This window comes from Elephantulus edwardii, unplaced genomic scaffold (assembly GCF_000299155.1).
Source record: "Elephantulus edwardii isolate Elephantulus edwardi_28Jun2011 unplaced genomic scaffold, EleEdw1.0 scaffold00201, whole genome shotgun sequence".
Classification (NCBI taxonomy): domain Eukaryota; kingdom Metazoa; phylum Chordata; class Mammalia; order Macroscelidea; family Macroscelididae; genus Elephantulus; species Elephantulus edwardii.
The window spans coordinates 5,229,022-5,254,939 of NW_006399951.1; the positions used below are offsets into that span (position 1 = coordinate 5,229,022).

A 25,918-nucleotide genomic window follows, 5' to 3' on the forward strand; every position below is an offset into this window, starting at 1 on the left:
TGCAGGGAAGGAAGATTACGCCATCAAAAATCATCCTCTTGGCTTGTGGGTGGAGGGAGGCAAATAGTATTTAAAAAAATCAGAAATCGTGTCAGGAATTGGCTTCGCAACAAAGACAAAGGATAAATACACGAGTTGCTTGTTAGCCTTACATTTATAGCGGGTCGGGGCTGCAGAGCTGAGGAACCTCTGTTAGTGCATTTAGAGCTGATGAGAAGGGCGGCTTCTGGCCTTGGACGCTGGCACCCTCTAAGGAGAAAGCAGAGTGAGAACTGTGTCCCGTCATCTTCCGTTGGATGGGGCTGAGGAGGAGGGCTCTGTCGCTGGCCTGTTTCCAGCCCACGTATGTGCCGACTTGAGTCAGACTCAGGACTGTGTGAGAGCTCGGCTGGTGAGCAAGGAGAGTCGGCCTGGCTGGCTTCCCGCAGGACTCCCACTTGGCGCCCGGGCCTGCAGCGTGAGCCGAGCGTGCCCTTGAGCGGCACAGGGCGCTGAGGGGCAGCAGGGAGATTAGGCATAGCCGCTTGTCATCTGACTGGTGGCTGCGTTGCTGCCCACTCCTCGCCAGGCCTGGAAGCTGAAGAAGGCGCTCACTCCATAGGCAATCATCACTAAACACGCAAAGAACTGCAAGAGAGGGAGAGAAAGGGAGCAAGACTCAGTCTCAGGGTGGCACTGACAGAGGGGGGCAGTGATACACAGACCACACCCTCCGGCAGACACAGAGAAACCCTGACTTAACCCCCTTCAATATACCTGGACAAGTTGTAGCAGTTCACATTACCTGTTATTACTGGATTTCAAAACACCATTCTCATCAGGACTATGGGGGAAACCCAAGGCTTGGTGGTCTAGATCTTAACCCACCCTGGGCTGCCATGATTCTGCTGTTGTGTCCCATCAAGTCAGAACCAACCCTCCAGCGGGTTGCAGAGGCCGTAAATCGCACAGATTTCTCATTTTTCTTTCAGGGAGCAGCTGGTAGACTTGAACCATGTACCTTTGGGAATTGCAGTGCAGTTCCTTACCACTAAACCATGAGAGCTCCCTAGTCCCATGGCTCTAGGCATGATGAAATAATTCCTCTGAGCCTTGGTTTCCTTGTCTGTCAGAAGATTTACTCAGTCCCTGCCCCTTCTCCCTTACAGATGAGTCTCAATCCGTGAGACAGTAGTGGACCCACGTGTCCTCAGGGAATAAACAGCGACAATTTTGTCAGAGACCATTTCACCTTGAATCCAGGTTTGGGCTTCTAAGAACGCTGTTGTTATTGTTAGGTGCCCAGAAGTCACGGTGACCCTAACAGAATGGACACTACCAGGTGCTGGGCTCCCTCACATTCACAGCCATGTTCAAGCTCACTCTTGTATCATCTGTGTCACTCCATGTCATTAAAAGTTGTCCTCTTTTTTCACTGACCCTCTACCTTTTCAAACCTAGTGCTTTCTCCAGAGACTGGTCTCTCCTGATAACACATTTTCACATGGCCTCACCGTCTTCCATTCCACGGAACTCTATTCCGGTGGGACTTCTTCCCAAAATAGACGTGTTCATTCTTACGGCAACCCGGGGTATATTCCATGTTCTTTCCCAACACTATAATGCAAAGGTGTCTGTTCTACTTTTGCTGTCTTTATTCATTGTTCAGCCTTTGCATGTATAGGAGGCAAATGAAAAGACCATTTAGAAAAGATCATTTAGTTCAAGCACACTTCAGTTCTCAAAGTGACACCACTGCTTTTCAATGCTTTGAGCTCTCCAACGTAGTATATTACTAGATTTCTTCACTACTGCTTCCACGGGTGTTGGCAGTGGACCCAGGAGAAGGGAAGTCTTAGATGAAGCCAGTCTTTTCCTCCATGTATCATGACCCTCCTTATTTGCCCAGTTGTGAGGATTTGGCTTTCTTTGATGCGGAGGGGTAATTCACACGACAGGCCATAGGTTTTGCTTGTCATCAGTAAGTGAAATCAATTTCGGTAAGCGAAGTTGTGTCATCTGCATATCACAGTGGTTCCTCCTCTGGTCCAGCTTTTCTGATCATTTGCTGAGCGTACAGATTAGACAAGTGTGGTAAAAGTGTACAGCCCTGACACACACCTTCTCTAATACCAAATGCCACAGTGTTCTCTGCTGCTTGAAATGTTCTTTCCGAAAATATGCTGCCACTTCTCTTCCAGAGACTCATACAGAGACTGACTGCCCAACTCAAAATGACCAATGCCAATCCGTTTCAACTCACTAGTGGCTAGGACACCAGTCTTCAAGTTTTCCATTTCAATTTTCATAACCTCCAATCTCCCTAGAGAGTGTATGCATCCCAAGCTCCATTTATTCCTCTTACTGTTGGTCTGTACTGTTGAATTGAAACTGACTCATTAACGACTCTTCAGCGGGTTTTTAAAGACTACTGATCGCATGACAGGAGACTGTCCACCTTTCTCCGAAGGATCAGCTGGTGGATTGGAGCCACTTGCCTTTGAGAAGCAGCACAACGCCTTACGCACCCAGAGATCTGATTATTAATAGGCGTTTATGGCCATACTGCCTTATTCTTAAGATTACCACATCGGCAAATCAAAGTCCACAAACCTTACTCCAGCCTCCTCAATCAGGTCAATGCTAAGGAGGCATCTCCCCTCTCGCTGTGCTGATGCCTCTCAACCTGAGAGACTCATCTTCCATCAACATCACACTGTCCTGCTGCTATCCATATCCATATGGTTTTCACTGGCCAGTTTTTTGGGGTTTTGTTTGTTTTTTTTTTTAAAAGAAACAGGTCCATTTTAAAGAAACAGAACCATTTTTTCCTCCTAGCCTGGCTTAGTGTGGCAGCTTCACTGAATGCTGTCCACCGAGGTGACCCCATTGGTGGGAGAAATACCAGTAGGTAGTTTATATACCTAAATCCACTGAAATGATTTTACTTCTCAAAGGGAGAAAGATTCCCAGCTTCTGACAGGTTATCCAAGAGATAATTTGATTCTAAATCAATGCGGTGTAGTATCTTAGAGAAAAGTTCAGCCATCAATTGTTGTTGTTGTGTACCATTGAGTTGCAACCCATACGACCCATAGCTGACCCTCCAGCGGGTTTTCAGAGGCAGTTAATCACACAGGAGGAGACTGCCCATTGTTACAGACCGAGGGTAAAGTAATTTTATAATTATTAATAATGAGACAAACAGCCAGGAATGAGATATAGCAGAGATCATGAAAAACAGGGGGCCAGCAGTTCTCGACTGAATACCCCAAGTCGTGTTTCCCTGTGTATTTATTGATAATTAGGGGAAGCAAATCATAAAAGGAATTACTTGTAAATGAAGCCAAATTGTTCTCTATTGTCAACCTAAAGCTCTAGCTCAGGAAGTATTTCACAGGTAGTAACACTCCCTCTGTACGGGGCCCCAGCTGTCTCCTGTCTGCAGGGAACAAACAGCTCATTTTCTGGGATCTGCCACAAGAGAAATCCTAACTTATAAATTTGTAATTCCTTCAATTCCTGAACAAGGGTTTTCATATAATATTTGGTATAAAGTTTGGCTGGTGGATTTCCACTGCATCCCTTTAAGATTGCAGTGCAGCTTCTTGCCACTAGGCCACCAGTGTTCCCTTAAAATGTCATTAGCCACTGTAATAAACCATTCCCCAAACATTCTGGTCCTTTTCAGAGTATTAAAGCAACCAGAACATTAGCCCAGCCCCCCTCTGGGACACACAGAGGTCAGGTCATAACCACTCAGTGCTCAGCCTTAGACGAAGGGGGCAGTGTGGGCCGGGTGCCCTTCCCTTGGCCGAGTGGCCCGTGGACTGTCCAGCAAGCCCCGGGGGAGGATACTCACAGAGGCCGCAGCGCGCTGGTTATACGGCCTAGTGCCCTTCAGCGATGTCAGCTCCACGGCAGCCGAGCAAGTGATAAAGGCGGTGATGTACAGCACCGTGGCACCAACATTGAAGATCATTAACTGCAGGAGAAAAAGCTTACGCTTCAAAAGTTGTGAAACCTCCCAGTTTGCACCAGCAAAGCCCAGTAGGAGTCAAAACACACTGGGACTCAGGGACAGGAGTGGAGACACCTTTCCCATTAAAAGGACCCCAGAAAGCAGCAACCCAGCACATGAGGCCAGAGGGGGGACTCGGAGCAAAAGCATGAAAGCGAGGAGCGGGCAGGGAAAATGACACGCAGGCCTCAGGCTGAACGACGCACCCGTCCATGAAAAACCCATTCCTGCTGGCAAGAGACTGACCCCGACTCCCTCATCTCTGAGTGGTCACGGCCAAACCCCATCCCAGTAGCCCTTCATGCCCCCACCAGCCCAGAGCCACAAGCTGGGGCGACACTCCAAGGAGGTCACTGGGCTGAACTGGCCAGGCCAGGGGAGACCCCACCGAGTCCCACAAAAGGGCTCAGAGCCTCAGCTGGCTCCTCCCTACAAGCAGATCAAGTGCCCCTTGGGGGCCAGTTAAGAGTCTTTAATGAGGCTGCAAATTGGGGTCACAGATTGTCTTCTTTCATAATTACCAATATTTTTAATTGTTGTTATAATTAGGTGCCCTCAAGCGGGCTTACGAGCGACTCTGTGAACAGACCTGAACCTTGCCCGATCCTGTGCCGTCTCTACCTCCTTTACGCCCAAGCCCTGTCAATCACTGTTGAGTCCTTCCTGTCGAGGGTCTTCCTCTCTTTCACTGACCCTCTACCTTTTCTAGTGTCAAGTCTTCTCTGTAAGACCGATGCCTCCTGAAAATATGCCGAAGAAGTTTTTCACTGGGATGTTTTCTATAAAAACTTGAAGAATTTCTCAAAACTATGTTTCTCCCCTCCCAGCCCACTTCACTCATCTCTTCAGCCTGGGCCCTGTAGGGTGTCTGCAGTTCTCATGCTAGAGAATCCCAAATGTCCAGCTTCCACTCGATAGATGCAGGTGTGTTCCCTGGGCCTCCCTGCCCTGTGTGTGCAAAGCTCCAGGGACCCAAGAAACACTGCTCTGCCGTCACAGCCGCCGACAGCTGCTGCTGGAGGCCAAGTCTGCCCAGAACACAGCGTCTTCCATCACTGGGTGTCCTCCTTAGGGGCTCCTGGAGAATAGGCAGGGGGGCTGGACACCGGAAGCAGGAAGCCAGGCCTTCTCCTGGCCCTAGAATCTCCGCCCAGCCCAGCACCCCTCTGTAAACACGGCCAGGTTCCTGCCAGTGATGTCAAGATCTAACAAACCATTTCTGTCCTGAGGATGACTCACGTTTCCCCTGTTTAAAAAGACATTGAATTGCAAACAATGGCGCCTAGTTCCAGCACTGCTTGTCTTACTGTCATGTGCCTCCCTGCTCACTGAAAGCCTCAGACACCAGCTGCAGGGGATTTCCAGGTCAGGGAAAATGAGAAATAGAAAGGAGAAACAGCAGTGCTGTCTGTGTAGGGCCTGGCTTCTTCCCACGTCGGCTCTCAGCCTGGGTCCTGAGGAGGCTGGCCTGGGTAAACCTGGATGCCCACCCTCGCCCCCAACCCCCGGACTACAGGCCTCTCATCCTGGAGGCAGCTGGGGGACAACCCCGCTGCACCTGAGCCTGGGTCATTCTTAGCAGCTCGCTCACGTCTCCAGCTGCAGTGAGAGCCACTGCCACACTGGCTCAAACCCCGACCACCCCGAAACAGGAAAAATGTCCCCAAGACAGCACATGGTCTTCTAGGAGTCCATTCACTGGCCTCACTTCTGCTGCCTTCCGCTGAAAGTCTCGAACCTGTGTCCTCCTCCGTGCGAGGGCTCTTTCTCTGCTCAGACACAAGACGCCTCCACCACCAGCCTTCTCCCCTCCAGTCTGATCCCACAGGCCGGCCTCTCTATGAAGTCAGCAAGGACTTCCATCAAGCTCCAGCCCCCTGTCTTTACTAACAGATGGTCCTGGAATCCCCCAGGATTCTCAAAGGTGGGAGCTGCAAACACCCAGCCGTTCCCAGAAGCCAGAGGGGTCAGATCTGGAGCCACCCACAGCTCCCGGTCCAAACTCACCACCAGTGGCCAGGGTACCATGTAAAACTTCAAGTGCAGCTGAAACAGGTAGAAGACGAAGATGACGATTGTCCCCAGCCAGAGGAAGACAGCGACGAACATCACCCAGCCGTAGGCGGGATACAGGTGGTATGGGGTGTCAGCAATCAGGGCCCACACCAGCAGCCCCACCACCTGGAGGGAGAAAAGAGGGCCAGAGTCAAGCAGAGTCCCCCAGAACAAATGCCGCTGGCCATTGCCATACCTAGTTCTCCCTGCTGAGACCATTTCTCAATAGTCGGTCAATACACAGCTCCTACTGAAGCCAGGCGTGATCGTGGGGTCCCACTTGGCAACTTTGTTCCCCTTTCAGGTCTCAGGATCTTATTAAAATACCTCCTCTGCTCCTGATCCAGGCCATGGTCTTTGCAACTCCGTATCAGAGAGCTGGACAATGACTAAGAATGACAGAAGAAGAATTGATGCCGTTGAGTTGTGGTGTTTGAGAAGAGAACAACAGTTCTGTCTTAGGGTAAAACCAAGTTGCTCCTTGGAGGCAAGGATTTAGAAACTCTGTCTCACACACTCTAGGCATGTGGCCAGGAGGGATCAGTCCCTGGAGAAGGACATCATGCTTGGAAGGATGGAGGGACAGTTCAAGAGAAGGCCCTGGATGGGATGGATTGACTCAGTAACTGGGGTAAAGGGGGTAGGTGTGTCGGAGTCGGTGAGCCCGGCTCAGGACAGGGCAGGGTTCACAGCTATTGTGCTGGGTCACTGAGTCCAAGGTGACTGGTTGGCACATAACAATTGCTCCATCAGTCTGGATTCCAGAACCGTCTTCCATGCTCACACAGCCCACCAGGCAGGCCCTGAATTGTCTGTTTCCTCCCCAAGCCTGGGAGCCCTCTGATCCTTGGCTGGGGTCATAGACGTTGCTGTAAGAACTACCAAGTCACCAGCACATCGCTGAGAGGAGAAACGAGAACAGCTGTATCCTCCTCCCCGCTGGGCCCGGCAGAGGCGTCACAAAGGTGTCGGTCAGTTCCTACCCACGTAGGCCTCATCCTAGTCGGACTCTCCTAATTGTCCTTACAGGTATCGCCATCTTACAGAGGAAAGTGGGCCTCAGAGAAGCTAACGGGCCTCCCTGTCCTAATGTTCTCAAGCGGCAGGATGGTGTCCCACACATTCAATAGCATGGACTCTGGGGTAAACCTCAGCCCCCTTTATCAGGCGTGTCCCACAGGACAAGCTGGTAACCTCTCTGTAAGAAGGGTAGAATGACCACACTTAGAACGCAAAGTTTCAGGACTCATGAGTTCAAGTGCATAGTGTTCCGATTAGAATCTGGCTGGCACACTCTTGGCTGTTAAGATCCCGGAAGAGGCACATTGCGTCTGCCTGGCCCTCCTGACTACAGGGAATTGACTGTAGTGGACAGGTTTGCTCTCTCCCTGGTGGATCCTAGGGGCTTTCTGGATACATCAGGCTGGTACAGCACAACGCAGGTCCCAGTGGTCCCGTCACACAGCTCCTGGCCCTGCCAGCACCTTACCTGCTGGCAGGGACACCCTGGGGCAGAGTGCCCTCCCTCCAGCACATGTGGCTGCACTGGGCTCTCCGGCAGCTAAGCAGGGCTCAGTTTTGACCACAAGGTGCTAAGAAGCCCGGTACTGGCACCTCAGTGAGCAGCTTGCTGATAGACAGTGAGGGGCTCCCTTCCTGTGGTCACTGCCCGAGCATGTGGCAGTGAGACCGGGCAGTGACCCAAGGGTGAGCCAAGGGTCAGGAATCAGAAAGCTGCCCAGGAGCAAGCCTCACCTGTGGCTGCCTGTATCGGCAGACAAAACGCTCCCTGGCTGCTAGAGCAGCTGAGGACCCTCCAAAGCACCCTGGACAGCCACCTGGGCGCTGGATGTGCTCCTGAGAGCAGGAGATGGCCAGAGCTGAAGGTCTGATTAGTCACTGACAGCATCCCCGCGATACACAGGGCTGAGACCAGCGGCTCGCTCAGGCGTCCAGCAGCCCCTCTGACTTTCCCCTCTTCTCTAAGGTGTGCCTCGCTTGGGAAGGGAAGGCCCCGCGTCCTCTCCTGCAGTAACACCGGGGAGGTGGTAGGTGGAGCCCGGCGGCCCTGACTAAGCCCTGTGAGGACGTGCTTGTCCTCTGGGGTTCCGCCTGGACCAGTGCTCTCGGGAGAGCTCCGTCCATCGCCTCACAAACCCTGGGGGCGCCACTCACACAGCTCCCCAACAGCACCCTGCACGCAGTCTGTGCTCACCATGTACGAGCCCACCAGAAATGAGTGACCATCACGTTCCTCACCCAAAATGGGCAGGCACTTGTCCTGCATGGGTACAGGGGAAGCAGGCATGAATCTGTGTCCACTCCTGCCTCTCACCCAGAAAATGCCATCAGCCAACAAAGAGGGTGTCAAATCCCCCTTCTCCCCACAGCTCTGCATCTCCAGAGCTCACCACCCTCAAGATAAGTCCCCAGGGGTCCCCCTCCACAGGTCCCCCCCCCATCTGTGCTTTCCTGTAAGCACAAGCAGGCTGGGTACATCACAGGGTGGGACAGAGTACCAGGGCCCTGCCCAGGGTCATAACCTCTTATCAATGAGAACCTAGAGTCAGGGTTTCACAGAGGGACACCCCCTCTCCTCCATCGTACAAGCAGCCCTCCCTCTCAGACACCCTGCCTGCAGCATCCCAGGGAGACCGAGGACACCCCACCCCCCAATCCAACTAGAGCTGAGCAAAGCCACGTCACAACACCTTTCCCAGGTGAGAAGGTGCATCCTGAGGACAAGCACCATCTTTTCACTTCAAGCAAGGTCCTGAAGGGTCTGTCACCACGGCCACAAATGCCTGGTTCCAGCTGAGCAAAACCAGCAAACTGAAAATGCAGACCACATGCAGCTCTTCCACTCACACCCATCTATTCATGGGATTATCCCAAGAGCACTTGGTCTGAACAGCCTCTAAACGCTCCTACTTCTGTGCTGGGCATTTGGGAAGCATCTCGCCGCCTTCTTTTCTTGGCTCCTCCCTTGAAGTAACGTCTGGTGCCATCCCCCAATGCCAATTCACAGTAGCCCCGTGTGGCGCAGAAGAACTGCCCCATAGGGTTTCCTGAACTGTAATCTTAACACAGCTCTTTCTCCACAGCTGCCGGGTGGGATGGAAACGCCAACCTTTTGCTACAGCTCAGTGCTTAACCACCACACCACCAAGGCCATCTTCCCAAATACCATTATTATTACTGGTACTAGTACCATTAATATTACTGTTTAAGGTCCCCTTTTCCAGATAGGGAATTGATGTTCTGGGGCAAACATGCCTGTGGCCCCCCAAGGACCTGATTTGAACTCAAAGCCGTCATCTTGAACGTTTGATGATGATGTTGTTATGTGCCATCGAGTCACCTGCGACTCATAGTGACCCTATATACTACAGCCCTAAACCCTGTGCCAATCTGTCTCTGACACACCCATCCTGATTATACTGAATCAATCTACCTTATAGAGGTTCTTCCCCTCCTGCACTGTCCCTCCACCCTCCCAAGCATGACATCCCTCTCCAAGGACGGGTTCCTCCTTGCAACATGTCCAAAGTATGTCAGACGTTTGATAGTCCCAGTTAAAAACTAGTTGTTGTGTGTGGACTGGTGGTGACCTTCTGGGTGTCAGGGTAGAACTGTACTCGTAGGACACTGAGAGGCTGGCTGATCTTCCTGGATAACCAGGCCCTTCTTCTGCAGGACTTCCCGTAGGCTCAGATTGCTACCCTTCAGTTAGCAGCCAAGTGTTAACCTTTTGTACGGCCCAGGTTTTTCACAGTTAGTGGTGCGGGCATGCAGGCACTTCAGCTGACTGGATGAGTCAGCGCCCGGGGTTCCCACCCCGTGTCTGCCCTCCACCCCGTGTCTGCCCTGAATTCCAGGTCGCCAGGTGGATGAGCAGTGGGAATTTCTCAGGTTCCTTCTGACCGCTGCCCTGGTCTGCTGCCCTGCCCCAGGACAAGGAAGGTCCGTCCTCTACCAACCAGACAGACAGGTTTCTCTTCTCTCACTTTCCTCAGCCCAAGAATCTGAAGGGAGGGCCCAGTGCAGGCTGCTGGGGAGAACCCAGCCCCCTCGCCAAGGGCACCTTCACATTGGTTGTCCCTGCTCAAGGCCCTTTCATCCTGCCCCTCGGGTCCTCCTCCTGTCCTGCCCCACAGCCACAGCCTCGCTAGAAGAAGGCTGCCCTCCAGGGGAGCTGGGCGGAGCCTGAGGGGGTCACGCTGCTAATCCTGAGGCGATATCACTCTCCGGTAGTTCAACTCCACCAGCCACCCCTCAGGAGAAAAACCGAAATCTCCTTTGTGATTCAGTTTCAGAAACCCGGAGGTTCCACCAGGAGGGCGTCTGTGCAGTGAGAACCCCACTTCAGAGGAAGGAATGTAGTCAAGGGGACACACCAGCAGCCCCCTCCCAGCTGTTGGCGGGGAGGGCAAAGCAGAAGTCCTGACTCTGCTAGGCCTCTGGGACTTTGCCCAGGCACACCCTCCGCTCCTGCTCCCCACAAAGGTTCACCTCCCACCTGAACGCCCTCACTGCGTTCCTGCACTCTGCAGACTCACTGAGCTGGCGCTGTGTACTTCGCTGCTGCTGTGAGATGCCTTCAAGTCAACTGCGACTCAGGGCGACCCTGCAACCAACAGAAGGGGCCTGGCCTGTCGCGTCCTCACTACCACTGACACACCTGGGCCCGTTATTACAGTCACCGTGTCAATCCACCTCGTCAAGGGTCCCCTCTCTTACCCTCCGCCTTTCCAAGCACGATGCCCTCCAAGGACTGGCCCCTCCCCATGACATGCCCAAGTATGGGGGACCAAGTTTCCCCATCCTTGCCTCCAGGACAGACATAAAAAGCCCTGCCCTCTTGGAGCTTCTGTTCTAGAAACGGGAAAGAAAACCCAGGCAAGAGTTAAAGGATGGATGGTGGAATTCATGCTGGGGAAAACTGCGCTCAGGAGGGGACAAGGAGGACGGCAGCCCAGCATGGTGACAATTTTAGATAAAAGGCCAGGAGCATGCTCACTGGGAATGTTAACAGCTGAGAGGAGGTAACGTGAAGGGACACAGGCAGTGGGGGGCTGTGTGGGACCCTGCCTCCCTCCGTGTCTCACATGTCTGTAAGCATCTCTGTCCAACACACACAGTCACACTCCATCCTTTCTTTTCTCTTTCTTCCAAATTTCCTCAGGCATCTGTGACACCTCCCCAGGAAGGTGCCCATATAAACAGAGAACTGCCTAGAACTCTCATAGGCCCTCGATCTTTTTCCTGAAAACCTCAAGATTCTGGATTGGGAGGGTTTCCTTTAAACAAAGATGGCAGGGTGAGCAAGGACATGGCCTCCCCATGCTCCAGGCCCTCTGGCATCTCCAGGAGTCCTGACACAGCTGGGCAGCGAGGTGAAGGGGGAGATAATGGTCACTGACTCCTCGAGACAGCTGCCCCTTGCCGTAGACATGTCAGAATGGCAGCTCCACAGGCCACGTTGACGCCGGCCATGTTGCCTCCTGAGTCAAGGAGTCTCCTTGCTAATAGTGACTTCAGGAACTTAGAGCAACTGCTTGACGCTGTCATTAGCTACGAGAGAAGGGTGGCCTACAAATGGCTTGAGTTCTGACCCAATGTACCAGCTCCAGGACCTCAGGCAGGCTGCTTAATGGGTAAAGCGCGTTAAAAACTGTGTCTTCTTAGAGCGTGGTTTTGTAATTGATTCAAACGCAGTAACCTACGTAGGAAACTCAGATCAGCACCAGACACAGGCTTACCATGAAAAACACCTTCTAGTGTCATCCTTACTTTGAGAAAGGGAAGCCCAAGGTGAAGTTCATGGACTTTTCCAGTCAGTTCTCTGTTCCTCAGTTTCCCGAAGACAGACACAGACACAGTTTCTAGGGACTGAGTTCTCCCTCCAGTAACCAATGAGTTAAACCCAAGCACCAGGCACAGGGCCCTGCACAGATAAGGGCCCAGGCCAGGACTGGCCTAGCCCTTAAAGCTGATAACACCCTCACCAAGACACACACACAGCCCAGCCAAGGGCGTCTCCCCGAGCTGCATTCCTCCCCCAGCTGCACCGAGGAAGATCCCATCTCCATTCCATCAGTGACAACAGGGAGGTTCTTATCCAAGGCTCCCCCCTAGGTCTGAGGCCCACACCCACCACACGCCTCCTCCAAGAAATCTGACAGGAGACGGGGGATTTCATGAAACCTGTGAGCACTAAGCCAGCTCCCTTCTCACCCAGAGACTGTTCCTCCAACTTCCCTGTCAGTCCCTCACCTCCCAGGAGGGTCAGAAATGTAAAGGTCCTCTGTACACGGGCTGTGTGGACTTGGGAGAGTCACCTAGCCTTCCTGGTCCAGGCTTCCTCATCTGGGATATGAGTGAGTGTGGGGAGTAACTCCCACCACGGTCACCTCACAGGTAATGTTGTACAGGTAAATGCGGGAAAGGAAACATGCAAAGCTCCCTATGGGGGCTGACAGGCAAACGAAGAGGTAAACTGAGTGAAGTGATGCCTGGCGCTGCACTGTGAGGAGGGGAGTCATCTCAGAGCCAGTGGGACTGAGTTTGGGGTCTCAAACCCAGTGGCCACCAGGGCATGACAAAAGTGGACAGGAGGTCTGTGACAGGCTGATGAGTGAATGACTCACTGTTCGTTGTCTGGTGGAAAAACAAGCTACATTAAGTAGACTAATTTTCCAAGATATATTAGAAGTCTGGATTTTTGTGTGAAATATTCAACTCTAAACATGGCCAACTGAATGAGATGTTTGTGCAACACCGAGGGCTGTGTCCAGCCCACTGCCAGGCCTGTAGCAGGGCCACCCACAGCTGGAAGGGGGAGAGGTCCCCAGGACTCCTTCTCCCCACTGAACCCGCCAAGAAGCAGAGGCCCAGGGCAATGACCCCTCCCAGGGCTCCCACTCAGCCAGGAGCACATCTGGGCATCTCAGGACACTCAGAACTTGGCCTGCCAGCTCCAGCCACCACCCCCGCCCTGGCCTTTCTCCCTGTAGTGAAAGGGACTCTATGGGGACAAAAAAGCCATCCATTGTGTCACAGAAGACAAAGGGGCAGGGGACAGAGGCTCCTGGCGCCTGGGTGGCCACACCAATACCACAACCACCACGCCAGCCTGTGCAGAGCGTGGCCTGGGGGGCAAAGCATCTCGGGATTGTGGCTGCATGCGGGAGTCCTCGCCCACCAGGGTTGTGAGGCAGTCAGAACCCAGGAGCCCAGCCCTGGCACTCGTCCTTGGTAGTGTTTAAGCCCTAGAGCCTCTCCGTTCCCCCATTTGCCAACTTCAATCACTGAGCAAACCCTCCCAAGGACCTCTCCCTGCCAGGGTACCCACTGCAACCAGCTCCCCAATTGTGCCCCACTTCTCAGGATTGTCTCAGGGCCTGGTCCCCTCAGGGCTTTCCCAGAGCAGTCCCGAGGCTCAGAACCAAAGCTACTTTTACCCAGGAGGCAGATGGCAACTCAGGTTTCTGAACACCCGACCCAATGGCAGAGCCACCCAAGACTAGGAAATCGAGGGTTTCTGGTCCCCATGGAGGGCCTAACACTCACTGTCCACTTTGGTCTTCTCTAGGATTTTAGCAAAATCTTTCCCACACGGAAATTACTGAAGCATAGCACAAATATCATATGCAGGTCAAATCTTGCTGAAGATTATTCAAAAATGGCTAGGGACAGAGAACTGCCAGAAATTCAAGCTGGATTCAGAAGAGGTCAGGGCATCAGGAATATCATTGCTGATGTCAGATGGGTCTTGGCTGAAAAAGTAGAGAATTCACCAGCAAAATGTGTATTTGTGTTTTATATTGACTATGCAAAGGCATTTCACTCTGTGGGTCAGGACAAATTGTGGATAACATTGAGAAGAAAGGGAATCCCGGAACACTTAATGATGTTTATGTGGAACCTAGACCAAGACCAAGAAGCCACTGTGCAAACAGAACACTGCAGGGTTTAAAGGTGCGTGTCAGGATTGTGTCCTTTCTCCACACCCACTCAATCTGTATGCTGAGCAAATAATACAAGAAGATGGACTTCAGGAAGAAGAATGTGGGATCGAAGGAAGACTCATCAACAACCTGTGTTACTCAGCGGACAGAGTCTTGTTTGTTGAGAGTGAAGAGGACCAGTGACTAGGGCCTGCAATATAGATTTCATCTCAACATCAAGAAAACAAAAGCCCTCACCACTGGGCCAAGCGGCAAGACCATGCTACATGGAGAAAAGGCTGACTTTGTCAGTTATTTCATCTTATGTGGACCCACAATCAACAGTCTTGGTACCAGCAGTTAAGAAGTCAAAAGAGGTGCTCCACTGGCAAAATCTGCTATCAAAGGACTCTGTAAAGTGCTAAAAAGTGAGAATGTCCATTTAAATACTAAGATCAAAGCCACAGTCTTCCCCCCACCCCCGCTACTAGTTTATTTACAAAATTCAAATACAAATTTGAACAAATACTTTCAATTTCCCTCATTCCCCCATCAAACTGTACAACCCAATGATTAATCACCCCCTCCCCCTGCACATCCACATCCCTCTGCTTCCAGCCTCTCCCACCCGTCCTGGATCCTTGTACTCATTCTACAAAAATGGTCTTATACAGTATTTATCCTTGTGGGACTGAGTTAGTTCACTCAGCATAATGCTCTCCAGTCCCTCCCAAGTTAGGTAGTAACTTACAAAGTTATAGCTCCTACGTAAAGCCACAGTCTTTTCAATTACTTTCAGTGCATCTGAAACTTGGACAATGAAGAAGGACAGCAAAGGAGAATGGATGCCTTTGGCCTGTGATACGATAGGAGGGTACTGAATACCCCGTGAACTACCAAAGGAACGAAGCAAGTCTGTCTTGGAGGAAGTGAAACCAAGATGCTCCTTAGAGGTAATGATGATGCGACTTTGTCTCACAGACTTTGGATCATGTTGGGAATGGTGGAGGTCAGAGAAAAAGAGGAAAATCTCCAACAAGATAGGTTGACACAGTGATTGTATCAAGGGCCTAGAGCACATTAGTACTTGTAAGGTGGAGCACGATAGAGGGCAGGGTTCAGATCTGTTGTTGGGAGGGCGGCTACAAAGTCACCTGGAGAGGGGATGGGGTGGTGTCCATTCTGACCAACAGGGGGCAGAGATTATCACTGTGTTCTTGTCTTGTTACTGTTGTTATGTGCCTGTGACTCACAGCGATCCTATGTACAACAGCTCTAAACCCTGCTCTATCCCATGCCAATCTTATTGTCTCTGACACACCTACCCCCAATATCCTAGTTACTGAATCAATTCAACTCATCAAGGGTCTTCCTCTCTTGTGCTGTCCCCTCCACTCTCCCAAGCATGACGTCCTTTTCCAAGGACTTGATCCCTCTTTGCAACATGTCCAAAGTATGTGAGATGAAGTTTCAGAATCCTTGCCTCCAAGGAGCAGCCTGGTTTCACCCTCTCCAGGATGAACTTGTTCATTCTCTTAGCAGTTCGTGGTATATTCAATACTCTTCTCCAGCACCACAGCTCAAAGGCATCATTCCTCCTTCTATCATCCCTAGTTGTTGTCCAGCTCTCTCAGGTATAGCAAGTTATTACAATGACCATGGCCTTTATCAGGCATACCTTAGTCTCCAGACTAACATCATTGCTCTTCAGTATGTTGGTGAGGTCTCTGACAGCAGACGTTCCCAATGCTACTTAAAAAAATATTCTTGACCACTATAGTAAAAATCTGTTTTTGTTGTGTACTACAGAGTCAGAACCAACCTACAGCTGACCCTCTCCCATGGACAGGCTGATGGATTCAAACCACGTTCCTTTGGGATTGCAGCACAGCTACTTGCCACTAGGCTACTAGAGCTCCCTTTAATAAAGGGGGGGGGAATATATATTGCCACATGCAGTGATATAGAACACCCCCAGGGCATATGGCCAAGGCCGGGCCAAGCACAGGCACACACATCTGCATTTTTCTAAGGGAGCACAAGGTAATGCACTCACTCACCCAGAAATGATACCAACACAATTAATGGTGTTGCCTCGGGCAAGGGCAATGAGGGGGACAGGGCAGGGAGGAGAGTCGAGGGGGACTGGGCCGGGAGGAGAATCCAATTTTGCACTGATTACCCTTAGTGCTATTTGAATGTTTTGCTCTGTGTCTATATAAGTTTTTCAAAGCATTTAAAAGACTATTTTTGAAATGTTCTAAGCTGCACAATCATGTATTTATAGTCTTAAAATGGAATAGTATTAATGTTATTTTAGGCAATGATGCTTGTGTTGTTATTCAATTATTTATCAGTGTATTTCTGCAATAGTTTTACTGTATATCAGTCCTTTACATTACATATTTCTTTAAACGGAAAAAAAAGAACCCATTCATAGAGAAATGACTATGGGATGCTCTGTGAAAGTTAAGAAGGGTTAGGAGGGGCAGCCAGTGCTAACATGAAGGCTCTCAAATACACTAGATGTGAGAAAAGCAACTTGGAGACCAAAGGATTTACACAGCTAAACCATTAGCCCCTAATTACACTACAGAACTCAGCAGAATTGGTTAAGTAAACTCACACCATCAATGACACTGAAAGTAAACAGAGTCCATGCCAGTCAAGAGCAAGAGAATGACAGAAGGTTAAGAACAGGACCCATCAAGTCAAGCAGGAAGACACAGTAGTTCTTCCATTGGTATTTTTTAAGGATGCCTACAAGGCACAAAGATAAGATAAACCACAACAATTAAAGGGTAGGAAAACTATCAAGCAGGTGGCAGCCTAAAACAGCATGACCAAAGTACATGAGACAAAGCCTCAAAACCCTTGCTTCCAAGGAACAGCTTGGCTTCACCCTCTGCAAGACCTTCACCCTCTGTTTATATTCTCTTGGCAGTCCATGGTATGTTCAATACTCTTCTTCAGCACCACAACTCAAAGGCATCAATTTCAAAAAAAAAAAGGCATCAATTTCTTCTGTCCTTTTTGACCATTGTCCAGCTCTCTGACGTGTAACAGGTAGTTGCAAAGACCATGGCCTGGGTCAGGTGCACCTTAGTCTCTATACTGACATCACTGCTCTTTAGCACTCTGAAGCGGTCCCTGCCAGTTGCCTAACACAATTCATCTTTTGATTTCCTGACTGCTGGTGCCAAGAATGTTTTCTGTGGAACCAAGCAAGCTGAAATTGTTCACAGTCTCAATCTAAAAACAGAAACTAAAAACTAAAACCATCAATGCTTAAGAGTACAGAAAAAGGACGGAAACATCCAAAAATAGTGGTCGCCTAGGGAAGAGTGATGAAGGAAAAGTTTAGATTTATCTGCAATAGGGCCTTATTTTTAAAGATGATGTATTTAGAGAATGTCATTAGGTGCTGTCATGTCAGTTCTGACTCAGCGTGACCCTACGTACAACAGGGCAAAATGCTGTCCTGTCTCAATATAGTCATTGCTGTGTGTGAGCCCACTGCCGCGGCCACAGGCCAATGCAATGGGCGCCTTTTCTCCTGTTCACTGACTTATCAAGCACACTGTCCTTTCCTAGGGACTGTCCCTTCCATGTCCAAAATAGCAAAGACAGTCTTCCTTCTCCATCCGAAGGGGCATTCTGGTTGTTCCAGGACAAATATGCTTATTCTGCTGGCCCCCCGAAACCAAACCCACTGTCCTGGCATAGATTCCAACTCACAATGACCCTCCCTCCGGCTTCTGAGGCTGTAAACCATCATAGGAAACTGCCTGTTTTTCTCTCTCCTACAGAGCAACTGGTAGATTCAAACTGCCAACCTGTCAGCTTGCAGCCTTGATACACGACATACTATGCACCAGCACTCATTCAACCGGCAGTTCATATCCAGTATTATTCACCACAAGTAATCTTTCTTTCAAAACATTCATCAGCCTCCTTCCCCCAAACATGTGGTGTACACTCAAGCTGAGTCAGAGGAAGACGGCGTGCAACCCCCAAATGCTCTGCAAAGGACTATGAACCCCAAAACTTCAGAGCTACATCAAGTACTGCAGTCTCCAGTCTCATCTCCAGGCCTGATCATTCCTTGAAAAAAATCTGATAATGTCTAAGGTGACCAGAGCAGAGACCAGATCAGACAATGGATCCTGATAAGGCTCTGGGCCTCATCACAAAAGCCCAGACCCAAGTTAATTAACAGCCCCAAATTCTACACAAAATACCATCTTCCCTAGTCCTCCCTAAAACCCCTGTAAAAAGAAGCCACCTTGACTGACCCACGTCATTTCGACCTTCTCTGCTCGTGGTCACTGGCGTCCCTCTTGGATCACGCAATAAAGGCCTGTTCGCTTCTTGGGACCAGCTTCTTTCTCTCTCTCACTTGCTCTTTTTTTCTACCTAACACTTCTTAAACTCCGACAACCTTTTCAAATAGAACAGCTGACATCCAGGCCCTGCCCTGCCCTGCCCTGCCCTGCCCTGCCCTAACCTGGAGATCATGAACTTTTTCTAACACTACCCCCAAGAATAACCTTATCCAAATATACTGGCCCCAAGCACAAGGCTGGGGTCTGAAGTCCTCAAAGGACCTGGAAGGATGCAAACTGCTGCACGAAAAGGCGCATAAATGGCTGCTGAGCTCTGAACACAAGCATCCTTAAGTGGATATCCACAAAAATTCGTTTCCCTTTCTGCCTATTTTGCTGCTTTAAGGAAAAATAGCAAACTTCCTTCTCCGAGTATGGAATAAGAAGCCAAGCTTCTGTGGTCCTTCACACCTTTGCTGTTCTTTCTGAATTCTGTTGTTAGGTACCACTGGGTCACCTCTGATCCACAGGGATCCGGTGTACAGAGAACGAAACCTTCCCTCCTCCTGTTTCTCCTCACAGCCTCTCCACTATGCTTAGCCACTCACTGTTGCGGCCACTGTGTTAATCTATCCCACGGAAGACCTCCCTCTCCTTCACTGATACCCTACTTTCCTAAGCATGAAAGGGCTGGGCCTTCTCCGTAACACGTCCAAGGCTCCGTAGGCAAAGTCTCGCCATCCTGGTTTTCAGGAGGGGCGAGTGGACGTGTGAAGAAGCCTCCCTATCCTTGCCTCTACGAGCACTCTTCCTTCTTCCAAGACAAATGTGTCTCCTCCTTTGACAGCCCATGCTGTCTATTCAATATTCTCTTACTGCAAATGATGTGCCTCTTTGAAAATGCTGAAAATCTGAGCGAGCCCAGCTCTTTGAAGATCTGGGAGCTAGCCCTTTGAAATGCAACTTCAAGAGACACTCCCCCAACCTTCCTGTTTTTCTGTAGAGAAACAGGAATTCAGGTGGCCCAGCCCTACCTCCTGGCCAGAAAGATTAGAAAATTAACAATCATATTTAAAAGGTGAACAGTTTAGCTATACCAGTTGTGGAGTGGGGGTAGGAGGAAATGAACAGACATCTTCCTTTGATTGTTGAGGTTCTTCGCATCCAAGACACCAATTATTAATCATAAAAAGTCTGTTCCTAAGGAGCTCTGGTGGCCTACTGTCAAGAAGCTGCACTGCAATCCCAGAGGTACGTGGTTCAAATCCACCAGATGCTCTGCTGGAGAAGGAGGAGCAATCTCCTCCTGGACCAGTCAGATCCAATTTGACAGTACACAAACACACACACACACACAGAGAGAGAGAGAAGTCTGTTCCTAAGTGCAAAAGTTAACCAGCAATTATTCTATAACCATACACATTTGTTTTCTCCTGCTGGAAAAGGGTAGTTGGTGAAACTATTACCGCCTAATCGAGGCTGCAGGTGGATAGTGGGCCAAATGATAGCAGTCAACCCCAAAGGAAATGGGTTATTAGTTATCTCAGCAAAAATAAAAGGCAAAGTTCAATCAATCCGGTCAAAATCAGCCAACGGATCTCTATCTCGCCCTCTCTGTAAATCCCCTATGTACCAAGCATCTTCCAATCCTCTACTTTCACCTGAATTAAATCCTTATATGAACGCAGGTTGCTCAGAATAAATTTTACATTCATATTCCAGTGAGTTGGTATTATTATTTCTAATGTGGTGCAGAAGGTCAAGGACTGCAGCCTTCAATATGGATTGAAGCTCCACATCAAAAAAACAAAGATTCTCACCACTGGGCCAATTGGCAGCATCAGTATGGATGGTGAAGAGATTGAGACAGTTAACAGTTTTAGTTTGCTTGGCTCCACGGTCAACACTCTTGGTAATAGCAACCAGGAAATCAGGAGATGAATTGCATTGGGAAAGTCAGCTGTGAGGGACTTCTCAAGCGTACTGAAGAGCAACGACATCAGGCTAGAGACTAAGGTGCACCTGATCCAGGCTGTAGTCTTTTCAATTACGTGCTATGCATCGGAGAGTTGGACAGTGAATAAGGATGATAGAAAGAGAATTGATGCCTTTGAGTTGTGGTGTTGGAGAAGAGTGTTGAATATACCATGGACTGCTAGGAGAAAAAACAGGTTTGTCCTGGAGAAGGTGAAGCCAGAATGCTCTCTGGAGTCAAGGATTCTGAAGCTTCATCTGACATACTTTGGACATGTTGCAAGGAGGGACTGGTCTTTGGAGAGGGACATCATGTTTGGGAGAGTGGAGGGGCGGCACAGGAGAGGAAGACCCTCAATGAGATGGATCGATTCTGTGAGTGGAGTGGTGGGAATGAGTGTGTTTGAGACGGCGAGGTTGGCACAGGATAGAATGGCGTTTAGGGCTCTTGTACATAGGGTCACTATGAGTTGCAAGCGACTCGACGGCACATAACAACAACAACGGTTAAAAGATCCTTTCTGTCTCTGGAATCTCTCAGTAAATAAAGTATAACATTCTGATTTCATGTTAATGAAAATGAATGTTTTCTTTTCTTCCACCATCATTTTTTGTGCCCTGTTTTGTCTTCAGTATGTCTTCTCATAAGACTGCAAGGATCAAAAGGTTTCTGGCCAAGAAACAATAGCAGAACTGGCCCTTTCCTCAGTGAATTCAAATGGAAACTGGCAATACAATCAGGAACAACTCCAAAAGAGGGCATTGGAGAAGAACCAAGCAGGGTCTCTAAGGAGTCGCACACGTGACAGAGATCACAACAGTGGCACGCGATGGGGCAAGAAGGTTCAGATCTCTTTGGTTCACAGGTCTCTGTGGGTCATAGTTGATTCAGTGACAACAGTCTGCAACTTCAGTCAGACGCAGGGTTCCTCCCTCTCCAAAGCTCATTTCTGATGCGTCAGGACTGCCTCACTGCTCGTGCAGGGTATCTAGGTTCTGTGAGGCTAGTCAAGCTCAGAGAAACTTCTACATCACCCAGTAGGACCCCAATCAGCACCAGCACCACCCCCTACTCCCTAAGTCACTCTCCAACTGCATCATGCTGATGTGTGGAATCTCCAGAAGGTTTTTAGAAATTGTAAATCTCACTGGAGGAAACAGTGGATCCAAACTGCTAACCTTTGGGTTAGTAACACAGCTCTCTATGCACTGTTATTGCTGCTGGTGGTAGTGTTAGGTGTTGTTGAGCTGACAATCACCCTAAGCTGACAGCAGCCTCCAACGTCTTTGAGACACTTAAGCCCAGTGCTAAAGTCATCATGTCAATCCATCTCATTGAGGGTCATCCCCTCCTCTGCTGACCCCTCCACCTTTCCAAGCATGCCATCTTTTATCCAAGGACTGGTTCCTTCAAACAACATTCCCAAAATATGTGGGACAAAGCTTCATTATCCGTGTCTTTAAGGAGCACCCTGGTTGCACTTTCTCTAAGATAGAATTGTTCTTTTGGCCATCTGTGGTAACATTTAGTGCTCTTCTCCAGCACCACAACTCAAAAGCATCAATTTTTCTTCAGTCATCCTTATTCACCGTTCAACATTCAGATGCAAAGCAAGTGACTGAAAAGGCCATGGCTTGATCTTTAAAAGGCCACTGATGCTTTTCAGCACTTAAGAGAGGTCCTTGACAGCAGATTTTTCCTAATGCAACACATCTTTTGATTTCCTGACTGCTACTACCAAGGGTGTTGATTGTGGATCCAAGTAAGATCACGTCATTGACAATGTCTCTTCCCTCCTTTTATTAGGATACTGACTATAGGGCCAGTGGTGAGGATTTTTGTCTTCTTGGTGTTGCACTGTAATCCGTATAGAAGGATGTAGTTTTTTTTATCTCCTGCAGCATTTCAAATACTCACTTTTGGCAAACAAGGTTGTGTCATCTGTATAATACAGATACAACACAATCCAGATCTACAGTCTTTAGACTCTCTAATGATGTATTCTGCATAGAGCTTGAGCCGGCGTGAAGAAAAGATGTGGCCCTGATGCACAGCTTTCTTGATTTTAACCATGATGTGCCTTCCTCTGTTTAGACAACAGCTCATTGGTCTAGGACTAGGTTTTGTATGAGCATAATTACATGTTCTTGGATTCCCATTCTTCTCAATGTTTATTATAATCCACACAGTGAAATGCCTTTGCATAGTCAATAAAACAGAAATAGACATCCTTTGATATATATGTTTTCAATCAAGATTTATCAAGACATCAGAAATTATATGCCTGGTGCAATGCATCATCTAAATCCAGTTTGAATGTCTGGCGGTACTTTGCCGATGTAGCCATTTTTGGATGATCTTCAGCAAGATTCTACTCTAATGTGGTATTAGTGGTTGTTGTTGTAACGTGCCATCAAGTCGCCTGTGACTCATAGAGACCTTGTGTATAATAGCACTGAACCTGCTCTATGCTGTGCCAATCTTATGGTCTCTGACACACCTATCCCCATTACCCCAGTCACTGAATCAATCCATCTCATTGAGGGTCTTCCTTTCCTGCGCTGTCTCTCCACCCTCTCAAACATGACGTCCCTCTCCAAGGACCTGTCCCTCCTTAAAACATGTCCAAAGTATGTCAGACAAAGCTTCAGAATCCTTGCCTCTGTTTGATAATTTCCACATTCTGTTGGATAATTTTTTTTTGAATGGGAACAAATATGGCTCTTCAAGTCAGTTGGCCAGGGAGCTGTCTTCCAAATTTCTTAGTACAGACTGGTGAGTACATCCAGGGTTGTAGTTTGTTCATACATGACAATTCCTGTATGTTCATACAGACATCAGTTCCTGGGGGGATCTTCGTTTTCTGCCAATGCCTCCAGTGCAACTTGAACTTCTTCCTTCAATACTGTTGGTTCTTGACCATATGCTACCTCCTGAAATGGATCAGCCAATTCTTTTTGGTACAGTGACCAGCTAGATTTTCCAAATTCCAATTATCATTGTTCAAAATCAAATGAGCCACGTGCTCTATCCTTGTCTCCAGAGGCTCGCCCAAAGGCATCCTAAACAGTCAGGTTCACCTTCAGACCTCAGTCACTGTCCTCTGCCCAGATGATGCCCCTCAGCTGTTCTAAGACTTCCCCACGCTGCCCATACAACCAAATCCCTCCTTCTCACAGTGCTCCAGGACCTCCCTGGGAGCCTGCAGGCACCAGAAACAAGTGCTTCAATTCCAAACCTGTTTACTAAGCCCCACTACCTTGTAACTAAACCAGGATCCACACTAGGAGACTTTCTCTGGCCTCTGTTCCAGCGTTATCAGGCCACGTGACCCCCCCTAAAAAGCTTCTCCCTTCACGAAGCCTTTCTGAATTCGGCCTTTGTGTCTCTTCCACAGCCCCCTTGTTGTTCATAGGGTCACCGTGGGTCTATTCCACTTGACAGTGTGGAACCACAGCAACAGGCCATTTGCACCAGCTCTTCTTGCCACAGGGATTGAGAAGGCTGCAGCTGATGCTGCTCCGCTCCCCACAGCCCAGCCAGGAACTTAGCATACACAGCAATCCTCAGCATGTCTACATCAGCCTCAGAACCGAACCTCTGCCCTGCTCCAGAAGTAAGAAGGAAGAAGAATTTAAAAAGCACCCTGGGAAAGGAATGAAAAATGTCAATTTCTGGACAGAGCCTGCTGAAATTCAAATACCAAGACCGCATTTTATTTTTCCAGAAGTGGGATACAACAATCCGCATTTCAAACAGAGTCTTCTGGGACATTCTGTGACTGGAATGGGGGAGGGGTTACGGCATTAGAGAAATCACTGGCTCAGTGGGTGGTGAACGCCCCCCCCTTGGAAGGTGGGGTAGATTGCAGTGGGCTCAGCCCAGCCTTTGGCACTGGAGTTATGCGGCCTGGATGGAGCCAAGTCGCAGAAGGATGGCGGGAAGGACCTTTTGGGAGTCAAGCTGCAATGGCACGCTAACCCAAATCCCTCCCGCCCCCATACTTTCCAATTCATAGCAATCCTATGTTCTTATTTGCCTTCAGTCCACTGCTGACTTTCGGAAACCCTATGCACAGGATCTCAGAACCCTGCCCTGTCTTGAGCCGATCTCACGGTCTCTGACACCCCTCTCTTCATTACCCCAGTCACTGTGTCAATCCATCTCACCCAGGGTCTTCCTCTCTTGCGCTCTCCATCTACCAACTGCTCCATAACGTTTCCAAGGCTCTAATTCTTCAAGGAAGGATACCAACTTCACATCCTCTTCTCCCTGAGTCACTAGTGGGCTTCACCTGCCCATCTTTCGGTTAGCAGTCAAGTGCTTTAACCCCTGCCCAAGCAGGGCCCCTGGACCGCACCCTGCTGTTGGTACGTTCCAGCGTGTCTGTACCGCCTCATGGCTGACCTTCCAGTGGGTTTTCAAAGGCTGTAAATCACATGGAAGAAGACTGTTCATCTCTGTCCTGCAAAGCGGCTGGCTGATTCGAACCACACGCCTCTGGATGAGCAGCGCAGCTCCTTATCACGAGACGGCCTGTCTGTCCTCTAACTGCGCCCTACTCTACTGGAAGTGGCCCAGGTCCTCTACAGAGAAGACGCCTCCCACAGTGGCGTCTTCTCTCTGCCTCCGGTCTGTCCACTGGGCCTCCTGAGCCCCCCACAGAAGGAAAGGGTGAAACCTGCCAGGTCTGCAGAGTCCACGAAGGAGCGTCAGACTTTCCCCAAATGCCCTGCACCCACCCCACCACACCCCCGCCCGAAGCGTGGTTCCGCGAGGTCAGTCAACCGGCAGAAACCCTCGGGTCAACCCCTGAAAGCCAGAGGCCCCAGATCACCACACCCCCCCGGCCCCCGGCGGTCGCTCACAGACAGGGCTGTGCCAATGATGTGCCCTCTCTGTTAGGCAAGCAGTGGACAGCCAGGCAGAGACGCTAGGAGGTCGACGGAGGGTGAAGAGTGGACTTTGCTTCAAACTGGGTCTCCTGGAGGGCTGGGTGGAGGGACATTTCCAGCAGAGTATGTGCGTGTGGTGCGCACTGATTTGGTGGGCGCTTCTGACTGTGTGTCTGCTGGTGACCATGGTGGTGGTGGTGGTGGCTAGGGAGATGGCGGGACGTCGGCAGGTGGACAGTGTACTTGGTGCATGGTGCGTGCATTCGCAGAGATTGCGGGGCGAAGGTCTGTCCGGGAGGAATTCCGGGAAGGGATAGAGCGCGACGAGGAGCGTGTGAAGAAGGCAGAGCATGCACCCCGCGCCTCCGGAGCTGAGTCTCCAGACCTCCAGTCCCGCCTTGGGGCTGAATCCCCGAGCCCCTGCCCCCCGCGCGCCCTTACCAGCTGCAGCAGCATGAGCGCACCGAGGCTGGAGCGCACGAAGCCCAGGTCCGGGCGCAGCGCCGAGCCCGAGACGCCGGCGCCCTGCGCGGGGCTGCTCGTCCGCGTGCTCACTTTGGACGGGAACTCGGCCATGGCGGCTCCGCTCGCCTCTCCGGGCTGCTCCAGCCACCGCCCCTCCGGCGGGTACCGGCTCCGGGCGGCTCCTCCCCGGGGACTCCCGTCGGCACTGCGGCTCCCGGCGCGACGCGCGGCGCCCAGACCCGGAGCCCCGGGCG

At 50.2% G+C, this 25,918-nt stretch overlaps 1 protein-coding gene across 1 annotated transcript; it reads right to left on the minus strand.

The window, feature by feature from the left end:
- Positions 1 to 510: 510 nt before the first annotated feature.
- PLLP (plasmolipin) lies at positions 511 to 25,879 on the minus strand. The gene is made up of 4 exons (XM_006897127.1): positions 25,641 to 25,879; positions 6,008 to 6,181; positions 3,842 to 3,964; positions 511 to 627 (listed from the first exon to the last, which is right to left on the minus strand). Exons 1-4 carry the CDS (start codon positions 25,773 to 25,775, stop codon positions 511 to 513), a joined length of 549 nt encoding a protein of 182 aa, XP_006897189.1. The 5' UTR covers positions 25,776 to 25,879.
- Positions 25,880 to 25,918: the final 39 nt, after the last annotated feature.